We start from the raw sequence: 12,857 nt of genomic DNA, 5'->3' as shown, positions 1-12,857 counted from the left end.
GTTCTGTCATATCGCTTGACTGTTCTGTATTTCAGGTATGTAATATAATGTAAATATGAGAGATGGTTCAGAGAGAAAAGCTGGCTTTCTGGATGGGACACACTTCAGCTTAGTATCTGGGATGTCTTCCTTGGTGGCTGCTTAATTAACATTTTGTGTTTGTATATAGCCTTTTATGAATTTTTATTTTATTTTTATTTTTAGGGCTGCAGCTGTGGCATATGGAAGTTCCCAGGCTAGGGGTAGAATTGGAGCTACAGCTGCTGGGCTATACCACAGCTACAGCAGCACAGGATCCAAGCTGCATCTGTGACCTACACCACAGCTCATGGCAATAATGGATCCTTTAACCCACTGAGTAAGGCCAGGGATTGAACCCACGTCCTCATGGGTACTAGTCGGGCTCGTTACCACTGAGGCCTGACAGGAACTCCTGCCTTTTATGTGTGTTTTTAAAGTGCTTTTACACATCTTAGATATTTTAATCTTTTACTTATAAGAACCGAAGCTCTAAAACTCAAATACTTGTCTAAACTATTGGGTAAAATGCATGATGTACCTAGTGGAGAACTTAGGTATGTACTGAATATTTCCCTACTCAAAAACCTTGAAGATTTCAGAATCTTGGAAGGCATGAGTTACACTTACCGGCCCTTTTGGGTTTCCTTAGACACTGCCCCAACTATTACCCTCCACGTTGGTGGACTGTCTTGAGCTTGCCCTCGTTGTTTCGTGGCATGTATACATTTCCGCTTTATGAGATCTGAAGTTCCCATCTTGGTGCAGCCGAAACGAATCCCACTAGGAACCACGAGGTTGTGTGTTTGGTCCCTGGCCTCGCTCAGTGGGTTAAGGATCTGGCGTTGCCTTGAGCTGCAGTGTAGGTTGCAGATGTGGCTTGGATCTTGCGTAGCTGTAGCTGTGGTGTAGGCTGGTGGCTACAACTCTGATTGGACCCCAAGCCTGGGAACCTCCATATGCTGCCGGTGCGGCCCTAAAAACACACACACAAAAGATGTTTAGGCTTTATGAGATCTAAAGCGTAGGAAATCCATGTCTTTTTTTCTTTTTTTTGCTTTTGTAGGGCCACACCTCGGCATGTGGAAGTTCCCAGGCTAGGGTTTAGCTGGCCTATGCCACAGCCACAGCCATGCCAGATCTGAGCTGTGTCTGTGGCCTCCACCACAGCTCGTAGCAATGCTGGATCCTTAATCCACTGAGCGAGGCCAGGGATCAAACCTGCATCCTCTTGTATACTACTTGGGTTTGTAATCTGCTGAGCCACAACGGTAACTTCTGTAGTTAATATTGCAAAAGGATGATTGTTGACATTTAAGATTTTGGCCCAAATTCATTTTTTTTTTCTTTTTTTTCTAGCACTCATGGCACGTGGAAGTTCCTGGGCCTGGCATCAATGCTGGATCCTTAACCTGCTGAGCCACCAGGGAACTCCAAAACTTTTTTTTAAAAAACAGCTTTGTTGAGGTGTAATTGACATAAAATAACATGCAACTGTTTCGAGTGTACAATCTGATAGCTTTTGGCATTGTTTATACCCATGAAACCTAACACCAACCAAGATAGTGAAAATAATCACCCCCAAAAGTTTTCTCATGCTTCTCTGCATTCCTTCTTTGCTGTCCACACCCTCCTCTTCTGCCCCCAGAAATCCCTTCTCTTGCTTTCTGTCACTGAGGATAAGTTTACATTTTCTTGAATTTTTATGTAAGTAGACTCATAACGTGCTGTTTTTTTGTTTTTTTTTTTTTAATTGCTGAGTAGTACTGATTGTTCTTTTCTTTTTTTATTTTTTGTTTTTGTCTTTTCTAGGGCTGCTCCTGAGGCACATGGAGGTTCCCAGGCCAGGGGTCTAATCGGAGCTGTAGCTGCTGGCCTACGCCAGAGCCACAGCAGTGCGGGATGCGAGCCGCATCTGTGACCTACACCACAGCTCATGGCAATGCAGGATCCTTAACCCACTGAGCGAGGCCAGGGATTGAACCCTAAACCTCATGGTTCCTAGTCGGATTTGTTAACCACTGAGCCTCGACAGGAACTCCGCGATTGTTCTATTCTGTAAGTCACTCGTTGATGGACATAATTTGTTCCCAGCTTTTGGCAATTAAAGATGAAGCTTCTTTTGGGCACCTGCATCTGGAAGTTCCCAGGCTAGGGATTGAATTGGAGCAGTTGCTGCTGGCTTGTGCCACAGCAATGCCAGATCCGTGCCTCATCTATAACCTACACCACAGCTCATGGCAACACTGGATCCTTAACCCACTGAGTGAGGCCAGGGATCGAACCTGCATCCTCATGGATATTAACTAGTCACATTCACTTCTGCTGAGCCACTACGGGAACTCCCAAAAATGAAGCTTAAGAAATTGCCTGACTTTTCCCAAGTGATTCACCATTTTACACTCCCACCAGCAGCGTTTGAGAGTTTGATCTCCTCCGTAACTCGTCTGACTTTTTATGTTTTAGGCCACCAAGGAACCTCCAGCATTGTCTTTTTTACTGAGAATGGTGATCACATAGACAGGATTATTCACAAAACTGTCAGTGTTTATGGTCTCATATTACTGAAGAACCTCCGTAAACATTTTGTAGTCACTGGTGCATTTGGGTGGTTCGGTATTCTTAATTATTCTGAAATATCTTATAATATCTTTTATTTGGATTTTTTTTCTTTTGGCTTTGTCCGCAGCATATCAAAGTTCCTGGGCCAGGGATTGAATCCAAGCCGCAACTGTGACCTACACTACAGTCGCAGCAGCAACGCCGGATCCTTAACCCATTGCTCTGGGCTGGGGATTGAACTGGTGCCTCCACAGAGTCAAGCTGGATCATCAACCCACTGCCCCACAGCAGGAACTTGGGCTTTTTTTTTTTTCTTTTGGTCTTTTTAGGGTCACCCCCCTGGCTTATGGAAGTTCCCGGGGGGGTCATATTGGGAGCTGTAGCTGCTGGCCTACACCACAGCCCTAGCAATGTGGGGATTTGAGTCCTGTCTGTGACTTGGATTACAGCTCATGGTGATGCTGGATCCTGAACCCACTGATTGAGACCATAGATCAAACTCATGTCCTCATGGAAACTAGTCAGGTTTGTAACCCTATGAGCCACAATGGGAACTCCCTGGCCTTTTCTTAGTTGTTGAAAAAAAGATGTTGTAGCTGTTACAGAATTTTGAACGTTCCGAATTCTGGAAAACCTGACAGTTTGACCTGATGGATGATAAGAAATCTGTTTTTGCTTGTATAAAATTCTAACCGCCATTTTCGTTGAGAATGCGTTGAAACCAAGCTTTTTATTCCTGTTATGTGGCACGCACTCTCAAGTTTTGGGGCTAGAAGGTTGCATAAGAAATGGTCTCTAGGAGTTTCCAATGTGGTGCGGTGGGTTAAGAATATGATTATAGCGGTCAGATAGCTGTGGAGGCATGGGTTTGATCCCTGCCTGTTAGGGTGGATTAAAGGAGCTGGTGTTGCTGCAGCTGCTGTCTATGCTGTGGCAGCTGCAGGTCTGGTTCTCCCCCTAGCCCTGGAACTTGCATAGGCCACAGGCATAGCCCTAAAAAGGTAGGGAAAAAAAAAGAAGCTGGGCTTTCCACTTGAATGGAATCACGTATTGATTGTAGTGTGAATATCAGCCTTGGGAGCAAGACCGTTTGCCAGGACCCCAGAAATAAAGTACCGTCTTTCTGGAACATTTCAAAATACTGATTGAGAACCTAGTTTTGCAAAATACTTAATTATATCAAACTTAAACTAATAATGAAAAGTAATGTTTGGTAACTTGGAAATACAGATTTCTCTGACAAGCTTTAGGATTGTAACAGGTAAAGAAAAATTCACAAATGAGGTTAAGATCAATTTAGCATTTAAGTAGGTTTAATTTTCTTGGCTTTGTGGCTATTCAAATAAAGTATTGATGATAATGGTGAAATCAAACTGATAAGTTTTTTGTTGTTCTTTTGCATGAACTAGATGATCTCAAAGGGAAGGGAGATGTTCTAGATGTCTATATATTTACTCTTTCTTCCCTTTGGTATGTAACGGAGGATTTTCATCACTTTATATGTGAAGACTGGATGTGAGAAGTAGTATTTGGTAAAATATCTAGAGACGTATATGAGACTTATTGGCAGTATCAAAAGATGCAGTTAGGTTGATGTTGTTAGGTTTGGGTGACATAAATAGTAAAAGGGACAGGTATTCAAGAATAATGCAGTTGTGCACTAGATGAGGAGAAACAGCTGCACAGAGTGCTTGTGCAAGAGTTGGTCAGCCAAACTCAATCCACTTTGGGCATCCTTTAAGGAAATGAAAATAAAAGTTCTCATTTTTCCTTTGTACCGTGGTTAGTTACACAAACCTCTTAAACATGTTTGCCTTCATGTTTAAGGTCGGGATGATTTTGGCGCAAATGAAAAGTTGGGTTATCGCATGCCAAAATTTTTTTTTGAAAGTTTTTTTTTTTTTTTTTTTAAGAATAACTGACAGGAGTTCCTGTCGTGGCTCAGCGGCAACAAGCCCGACTAGTATCCATGAGGTTTCAGGTTCGATCCCTGGCCTCCCTCAGTGGGTTAAGGATTTAGTGTTGCTGTGGGCTGTGGTGTAGGTGGCAGTTGCAGCTCAGATCCCGTGTTGCTGTGGCTGTTACGTAGGCTGCGGCTGGCAGCCGTAGCTCCGATTCGACCCCTAGCCTGGGAACTTCATATGCTGTAGGTGTGGCCCTAAAAAAAAAAAACAAAAACAATGACAGAAGTTGAGAATTTAGTGTGTGCTGTGTGCCTTTCTTAACACTCAAAGATAGAAACTTTAAGTCATGATAATTTGGAGGTGGTAGGGATTATTTTGTTGAGTAAAAACATCTCATTTGTTAACCTTTTGCCTATTTTATTTTCATATTTTTGGTCCTGTTATAATCTAAGCATATTTAGAATTTTATTTTTTCTAAAGGCAGTAAAAATTTCTGAAAAATTTTTTTCATTTGGTCAAAAGAAAAATGTGGAAGTATGTGTCCGTATGTATCAAAGCTGTATTTATCACTCTTGAATACAATATTGCTAAAAATAAGATCGTGTTTTAATATTAAAACTGGAACACTCTTAATTGAGTTGAATATATTAGGAAAATTATGATAAGATGCATCTTGGAAATAGGTACCTTTGTGGTTCTTTTTAAAAATTTTTATTATAGTTGATTTACCTTTGAGGTTCTTATATTTAAAGAAAATTGGGAGTTCCCATCGTGGCTCAGTGGTTAACAAATCCGACTAGGAACCATGAGGTTGCGGATTCCATCCCTGGCCTTGATCAGCGGGTTAAGGATCTGGTGTTGCCGTGAGCTGTGGTGTAGGTTACAGATGCGGCTTGGATCCCGTGTTGCTGTGGCTCTGGCATAGGCCGGTGGCTATAGATCAGATTAGACCCCTAGCCTGGGAACTTGCATATGCTGCGGGAGCAGCCCAAGAAATGGCAAAAAGAAAAAAAAACCCCACAAAAAAAAACAAAAAAAAAAGAAAACTGAATGTGGGAAATAATGATGAATTAATTCTTCATAGTGGTTTTTTTCCCCAAGCATTCATCTAATTGCAATAAATTTGAATGTATAAAAATGTATAAAATCTCACTGGTCTGTATGTGTTTTGTTTATTCTTTGTTTTTTATTTTTTTTCTTTCTAGGGCCGTGCTTGCAGCATATGAAGTTCGCAGGCTAGGAGTCAAATGGAAGCTCCAGCTGCCGGCCTACAGCACAACCACAGCAACGCCAGATCCAAGCCTCATCTATGACCTACACCACAGCTTCTGTCAATGCTGAGTCCTTAACCCACTGAGAGAGGCCAGGGATCAAACCCACATCCTTGTGGATGCTACTTGGGTTCTTAATCCACTGAGCCGCAGCGGGAACTCCCTTACGTTCATTCCTTTTAAAAACCATGAATTGCTGAAGTAGTCCCATCAGTCTGAGCTGATCTTAGCTACATGGTTCAGTCTTCTCCCTGCCGCTTTCTCCCCTTCTGCTTGATCTTTGAAGTTGAACATACTTGACTTTTTTCTCCCCCAGGTTGAATTGACCAAAGCAATGGTTATGGAGAAGCCTAGTCCCCTGCTGGTCGGGCGGGAATTTGTGAGACAGTATTACACGCTGCTGAACCAGGCCCCAGACATGCTACACAGGTAAAACCTTTTTTTCCCAGGCAGCATTTATGCTGTGTTTTAGTATGTGGGAACTGAAAATATAAATGTATAACATTCATGCCTTTGTGTTTTTGTTTTGCTGTTTTTGGCGAATCATGAATCATTGAAGAATGAATTGAAGATAGGAGACTGTTCCAATAATGACATTCATCTATGTTGATATGCTTTAAAAAATTGCCGTATCTTTTTAATGGAAATGATTTATGTTTATTGTAAATTAAAACATGTATGAACAAAGATGGAAGTCTTTAGTGAAACAATGCCAGTACCAATTTCTTTATGGATCTGTACATAGATATTCACACACATATCTATCTATTTGGCTTTTTAGGGCCACACCCACGGCATATGGGGATTCCCAGGCTGGGGGTCCAGTTGGAGCTGTAATTGCTGGCCTGTGCCATAGCCACAGCAACGCCAGTCTGAACTGTGTCTGTGACCTACACCACAGCTCATGGCAGCGTTGGATCCTTAACCCACTGAGCGAGGCCAGGGATCAAACCTGCATCCTCAAGGATACTAGTCATTCGTTTCTGCTGAGCCATGACAGGAACCTCTATCTACACTTTTTTTTAATATACTGTTTAGCTATTTTACTTGATACCTGATGATTTTACAAGGGTAGTACATATATTAATTTTAGTACATATATTAATTTTAGTATCTACAAAGTTAATTTTCAGGGAGGTAGCATGTACTTTAATCCCCTAATAAAGAATAATAGGTAAATTGCTGCCATTATTTCCTCCTACAAACAGTGGTGCATTATATAAAACTTAAGTATTGTGTTGGACTTTACTAGAATATTTCTTTTTTTTGTCTTTTGTCTTTTTAGGGCCGCACCCCCGGCATATGGAGGTTCCCAGGCTAGGGGTCTAATTGGAGCTGTTGCTGCTGGCCTACGCCAGAGCCACAGCGATGCCGTATCCGAGCTGTGTCTGCAACCTATACCATAGCTCACGGCAACGCCGGATCCTTAACCCAGTGAGCGAGGCCAGGGATCAAACCTGCGTCCTCATGGATACTAGTCATATTCAATTCCGCTGCACCTGGACGGGAACTCCTTTTTTTGTCTTGGACTTTACTAGAATATTTCTTAGAAATTCTGAAAATGTGTATTTGCTGGGCCATAGCTACTTTTTCTTCTATACTTGGCTAGCTTGCCTATTGGATACCACGTGAATAATAGGTGTAAATGAAATTCATTTTGAGCCCTTGCTCTGAAAATGAAAAAATATCCCTTGGATAGTTTTTTTAAAGGTTTTACAATTTCCGAAACACTATTTTACCTGTTTCCTTTTTTTTTTTTCCTTCCCTTTTTTTTCGGTCTTTTTAGGGCGCTACCTGCAGCATATGGAAGTTATCAGGCTAGGGGTCAACACTGCAGCTGGCCTACACCACAGCCACAGCAGTGCGGGATCTGAGTCATGTCTGTGACCTACACTACAGTTCACGGCAATGTTGGATCCTTAACCCCACCGAGAGAGTCCAGGAATCCAACCTGTGTCCTCATGAATACTAGTCAGGTCTTTATCGCTAAGCCACAACAGGAACTCCTTTTTCCTCTTGGTCTTTGTAAAAACCTTCTAGTAAGGCATTGTAGTGTATGAAGTTAATTTCTTTTCACAAATGAAGGTCCTAAGGGGTGAAAATTTGCTGGTATCCACACAATTATTGAGCGATGGAACAAATCTGTAAGCTTTTTTCCCCCCTTTTTATTGCTTTTTTGTCAAAATTGTATTTTATACCCTTAGAAGTTATAAATTTGGAGTTTAAAATGCAGGTATTGAAACTAACCAAATACATTAATATATTTCTTGTCAGTATTGTTTATTGATTCTAACACATTTTTTTTTAAACATTTAATCTCTGAGTTACGTTTCGATGCAATGAAAAGTGGCTTAGCCAGCAGTGAACTGATTGACTGGCTGCAGCTTTTAATAACTTTTAAAAGTTAAAAGGCAGTTTTGGGATCTTCAAGGGCCCAGATCCATCCCTTTTGGGGGGGGCAGGAGGAAAAACAGGATGTAGAATGACATGTATATATAGGCTCATTCATGAAAAACTGTTCATCTGGAGTACAGGTGTCAAGTAATCCTAGTAGTAATTATCCCTGAATTACCGCATCCCCCGTGTGTGTGTGTGTGTGTGTGTGTGTGTGTGTGTGTGTGTTGGGGGTGGGGTTGGCACTTTCCTAACCAGTACTAATGAAAGCAGTTGAGGATGTAGATGAATTAAAGCTATGGAGAAGCTCTTAATACATAAGTGAAAATTGTTAAACTATTAAACCCATTTGCCTGACTTACCGGGTTTTTAATGAGAACTCATCCCATGCATTCTTAGATGGAAAAGGATTCTCCAAGACTGTAGAGTATAGATAACCTTATCTACATCAAAACTGCCTGTGTTCTCCTTTGAATGAAAACAGAAATTTGTATTTTGAGTGGTCTTCCTAACATGAACTACAAAATCCTTCCCAACAGGATCATCCAATCCTGAGTTCCAGACTTGTAAAAATTTCTCGACCAGGAGTTCCCATTGTGGCTCAGTGGTAAAGACCTGACTAGTATCCATGAGGACATGGGTTCAGTCTCTGGCCTCCCTCTGTAGGTTAAGGGACCAGCATTGCTGTGAGCTGTGGTATAGGTCACAGATGTGGCTTGGATGCTGTGTGGCTGTGGTGTAGGCTGACAGCTGCAGCTCCAATTTGACCCCTATCCTGGGAACTTCCACTCGCCGCAAGTACGGCCCTAAAAAGTGAAAAAAGATTTTCTTTTTGGATCAAATTGACTCTCATTCAGCACATGTTGCCACATGTATGGAACAGATACATCATTGTATACAAAGATGAAAAAGAAAACATTCCTGCCACCAAGAATGTACCTGGGAGGCAGATAGGTAACAGTCATGAACAATAAATAAGTAGTCTTAGGACATTTTAAGATGACAAGTGTCTTTCTGTTTTACAGATTTTATGGAAAGAACTCTTCTTATGTCCATGGGGGATTGGATTCAAATGGAAAGCCAGCAGATGCAGTCTATGGACAAAAAGTAAGTATAGTAAGCTTTACATAGGCTCTTAAGCAGCCAGAAAACTCGTAAGATTGAGGAGGGTACATGCTTAAGAGGTTTGTTGCTATTTGAAGATCACATTTTTCAACCTCTATTGAGAAATACAGGTATTTAGTAACTGTTTGATTTATGTGGTAGTCATTGAAAAGCTTATGATGTCACTTTTATTCACTTTGTATGATACTCTGAGATAACTTGTTTTGGCCTGGGGATCTGTTGTAGAAATTTTTTGGTATGTTAATTTAGGAAATTAGTTTTAAAAAGCTCAACGTGATCACTGGGAATATGCTATTAAGACAAATTATAAGGGGGGGTCTGTGTAGTTTAAATGCGAACACGTAAATTCTCTGTATTTGTTGTGTAAGAAAATGTTTTGTTCCTGGAGATGTGTAAGTGTTAAGGCATTAGCTCTTGCCTTGACTCCTTAGGAAATCCATAGGAAAGTGATGGCTCAGAACTTCACCAACTGCCACACCAAGATCCGCCATGTCGACGCTCACGCCACCCTGAATGACGGCGTGGTGGTCCAGGTGATGGGCTTGCTCTCGAACAACAACCAGGCTTTGAGGAGATTCATGCAGACTTTTGTCCTTGCTCCTGAGGTACGAAAAAAAAGTGAAGTTGTACATGTCTTTTTAAAAACTTGAAAAAAGTTTTTTTGGTGGCTGCGTCTGCGACATACAGAAGTTTCCTGGGCGAGGGGTCTGATCTGAGCTACAGCTGAGGCCTATACTGCAGCCATGGCAATGCTGGATCCGAGCCACATTTGCAACCTACACTGTAGTTTTTGGCAGCGCTGGATCCTTCACCCGTTGTGTGAGGGCAGGGATTGAACCTTCACCCTCAGATACTGTGTCAGGTTCTTACCCTGCTCAGTCGCAACAGGAAATCCTTACCATTTTTAATTGTAAACCATTTGAAAAGTAAATTGGAGATATGATGCCTAGTCATCCTCAGATCCCCAAGTGAGCATTTCTTAAGAATATGAAACTGTATTCCAGTGCCAGTATAGTTATCAAATTGAAGAAATATTTCTGTTATAAAATTATCCGTCTACAGTCCTTATTTAAATTTTGGTTATTGTCCCAATAATATTTTTTGTAGTGATTTTTTTTTTTGCTTGTCCAAGATTCAGTCTATGGTTACACATTGCATATAGCTGTCATGTCTCCTTAGGCTCTTTTATTATTTCCTTTGGATTAGTTTTAGGTTATAAGTGTTTTTCAGTGCCTCTTATTAGGGAGGCTCTTGATGTTATTTGGTCCTGTTATTAGTATCAATTAAGATGTTGGTCATCAGGTTTTGCCACTGTAGTGTTAATACTATTTTCTTGCTCAGTAAATGGGGGCGAGTCTTTGAGACTATGCGTATACCTTGGTCATCAAACTTTTATGCACTGTTTTCGCACTTAGCTGATCCTGGCCAGAAAAATGGCGATCATCTAATTCTGTATTTATTTATTGGGCTACTTCTGTAAAGAACTTTGCCTTTTCTCCTATCTATAATGGAGTCTTTATTTAAAGGATTTAGTTAATTACTACCTTTTTATCAGTGCCTTAAAATATCCCGGATTTGCTAGGTGTAAACCCCTTCAAGCTGGTTTTTATTTTTTGGTGTTTTTTGGTGTTTTTTTTTTTTTTTTTTGAGGGGAGGAAGCACTTTGTGGCACAAAGGCTCATCTTACACTCTTTCTGCTCCAGTTTCTACCCTGTTTTTGGAATCAGCTGTTTTTCTTTAAGGAGCCCGTTTTTTTGTTGTTGTTGTTCAGTTATGCTTAAAAAAGGACCACGGTTGTATTTTGATTAACTGGACTTGATCTGTCTTTCTGACTGGTCCAGACTGAACAGAGTCAGGAAGCCTGTGTGCATGAGCTTGTGGAAGGGATGCCCCACTGGGATCTGCTGATAGAAAGCTTTCTCTGCCACTATTCTGTTGAAGGATAGTGAATTTAAAATCCCTATCATTTTACTTTTTGAATATGAAATAATTCAGTTGTCTATTAAAAATTAAATGAAATCATTTTAGTCATGATTTTTAGAGGAAAGCTTAGATTATCTGTAGTGTTAAAATTGTTCATAGGCTTCTAAAAATATGCAAGCGATTGTGCAATAATTGCTCATTATTCTAAGTATAATTCTTTTTTTTCCTTTAAAGAGGATATTCTACCATTACCTTAGTATAATGCATTGTTACATAAACTGTCATGTGATACTCAGCTCTAAGGTAGAAGTTGATATTCCTCATTTTACAGATGAAGAAACAGTCTTAGAAATTGAATGACTACTGAATGACATAGTTGGGTCTAGGCTCAGGTGTGTCTTGTACCCAGTGTAGGCAGACCTCACCTACACCACCCTGAAGAGCTTGTGTCAGTGTTCTAGGATGTGGATTTAGGAATTTTTATTTTTTGTTTTTATTTTTTTGCTTTCTAGGACCACAACTGAGGTGTATGGAAGTTCCCAGAGCCAGGGGTTGAATCAGAGCAGTAGCTGCCGGCCCATGCCACAGCCGCAGCAGTGTGGGACCCGAGCCGTATCTGTGACCTAGACCACAGCTGATGGCAGTGCTGGATCCCCAACCCACTGGGCGAGGCCAGGGATTGAACCTGCATCTTCACGGATACTTAGTCACATTTGTTTCTGCTGCACCACGACGGGAACTCCAGATGTAGGGATTTTTAAATATCTCACTGAAATTGATAATAGGTATTTATTCAATAAATGATTTGAGGTGTAGGCTGTGGCATCTTAAATACTTAGAGTTTTCTCAGTTTGGGGATATTCATCCAGTGGAATTTTAAGCACGAAATGTATTTGAGTGTTCTTTTTTTTGTTGTTTTTTTTAGGGCCATACCTGTGGTGTATGGAAGTTCCTAGGCTAGGGGTCGAATCAGAGCTGCAGCTGCCGGTGTACACCACAGCCACAGCAACGGGGGATCTGAGCTGAGTTTACGACTCACACTACAGCTCACGGCAACGCCGATCCTTAACCCACTAAGCAAGGCCAGGGATAGAACCTGCATCCTCATGGATGCTATTGGGTTTGTCACCACTGAGCTACAATGGGAACTCCTTGAGTGTAGTTTTTAACAGCTGTGATGTTGAGCAGGGTTTTTCAGCTGTAGCCCTGCTAACGTTTTGCGCTGGACAGTTTGTTGGGGACGCTGTCCTGTGCAGTGCAGGATGCGGAGCAGCATCCCTCTCCTCAACTCGGTAGAAACTAACATGTCTCCAGAAGTTGCTAAGTGTCTCCTGGGGTTGGGCGGTATTGCCTTTAGTTGAGAACCATGGTAGGGTGATTTGGGTGGTTAAAGATCTGCTGAAAAATGAAAACGTTTGTTGGCATTGCAGGGCTCTGTTGCAAATAAATTCTATGTTCACAATGATATCTTCAGATACCAAGATGAGGTCTTTGGTGGCTTTGTCACGGAGCCTCAGGAGGGTAAGTTACTTGTCTAAGTTTTTTTTTTTTTTGGAATCAGATTGATCTGAGGAAAGTAGAGATTTCTTGAATGTTTTTAGAATTCCTTGTATTTTTTATTAGTAGCTTTTAATTGTCAAGACATGAAGGATCTGAGATT

The 12,857-nt window shown here is 41.2% G+C and overlaps 1 protein-coding gene across 8 annotated transcripts in view; it reads left to right on the top strand.

Annotated features, from left to right (window-relative positions):
- Positions 1-12,857, top strand: part of G3BP1 (G3BP stress granule assembly factor 1) — a 31,818-nt gene that overhangs the window by 3,436 nt on the left and 15,525 nt on the right. For all 8 annotated transcript variants that reach the window (XR_014830708.1, XR_014830707.1, XR_014830706.1 and 5 more), the window contains 4 exon segments: positions 6,072-6,184; positions 9,175-9,256; positions 9,706-9,879; positions 12,628-12,718. Coding sequence is in view for 2 of the 8 variants with exons in the window: in XM_021076549.2 (XP_020932208.1) it covers positions 6,090-6,184; positions 9,175-9,256; positions 9,706-9,879; positions 12,628-12,718 (442 nt within the window). In the remaining 6 variants the exon portion in view is untranslated.

Source organism: Sus scrofa, chromosome 16 (assembly GCF_054392235.1).
Source record: "Sus scrofa isolate SSC_HxYL_T2T_F1_AM1 chromosome 16, Sscrofa_HxYL_maternal_Yorkshire_Landrace_v2.0, whole genome shotgun sequence".
Taxonomy (NCBI): Eukaryota; Metazoa; Chordata; class Mammalia; order Artiodactyla; family Suidae; genus Sus; species Sus scrofa.
The sequence above is the reverse complement of the archived record's forward strand: the minus strand, read 5'-3'. Positions and strand labels throughout refer to the sequence as shown.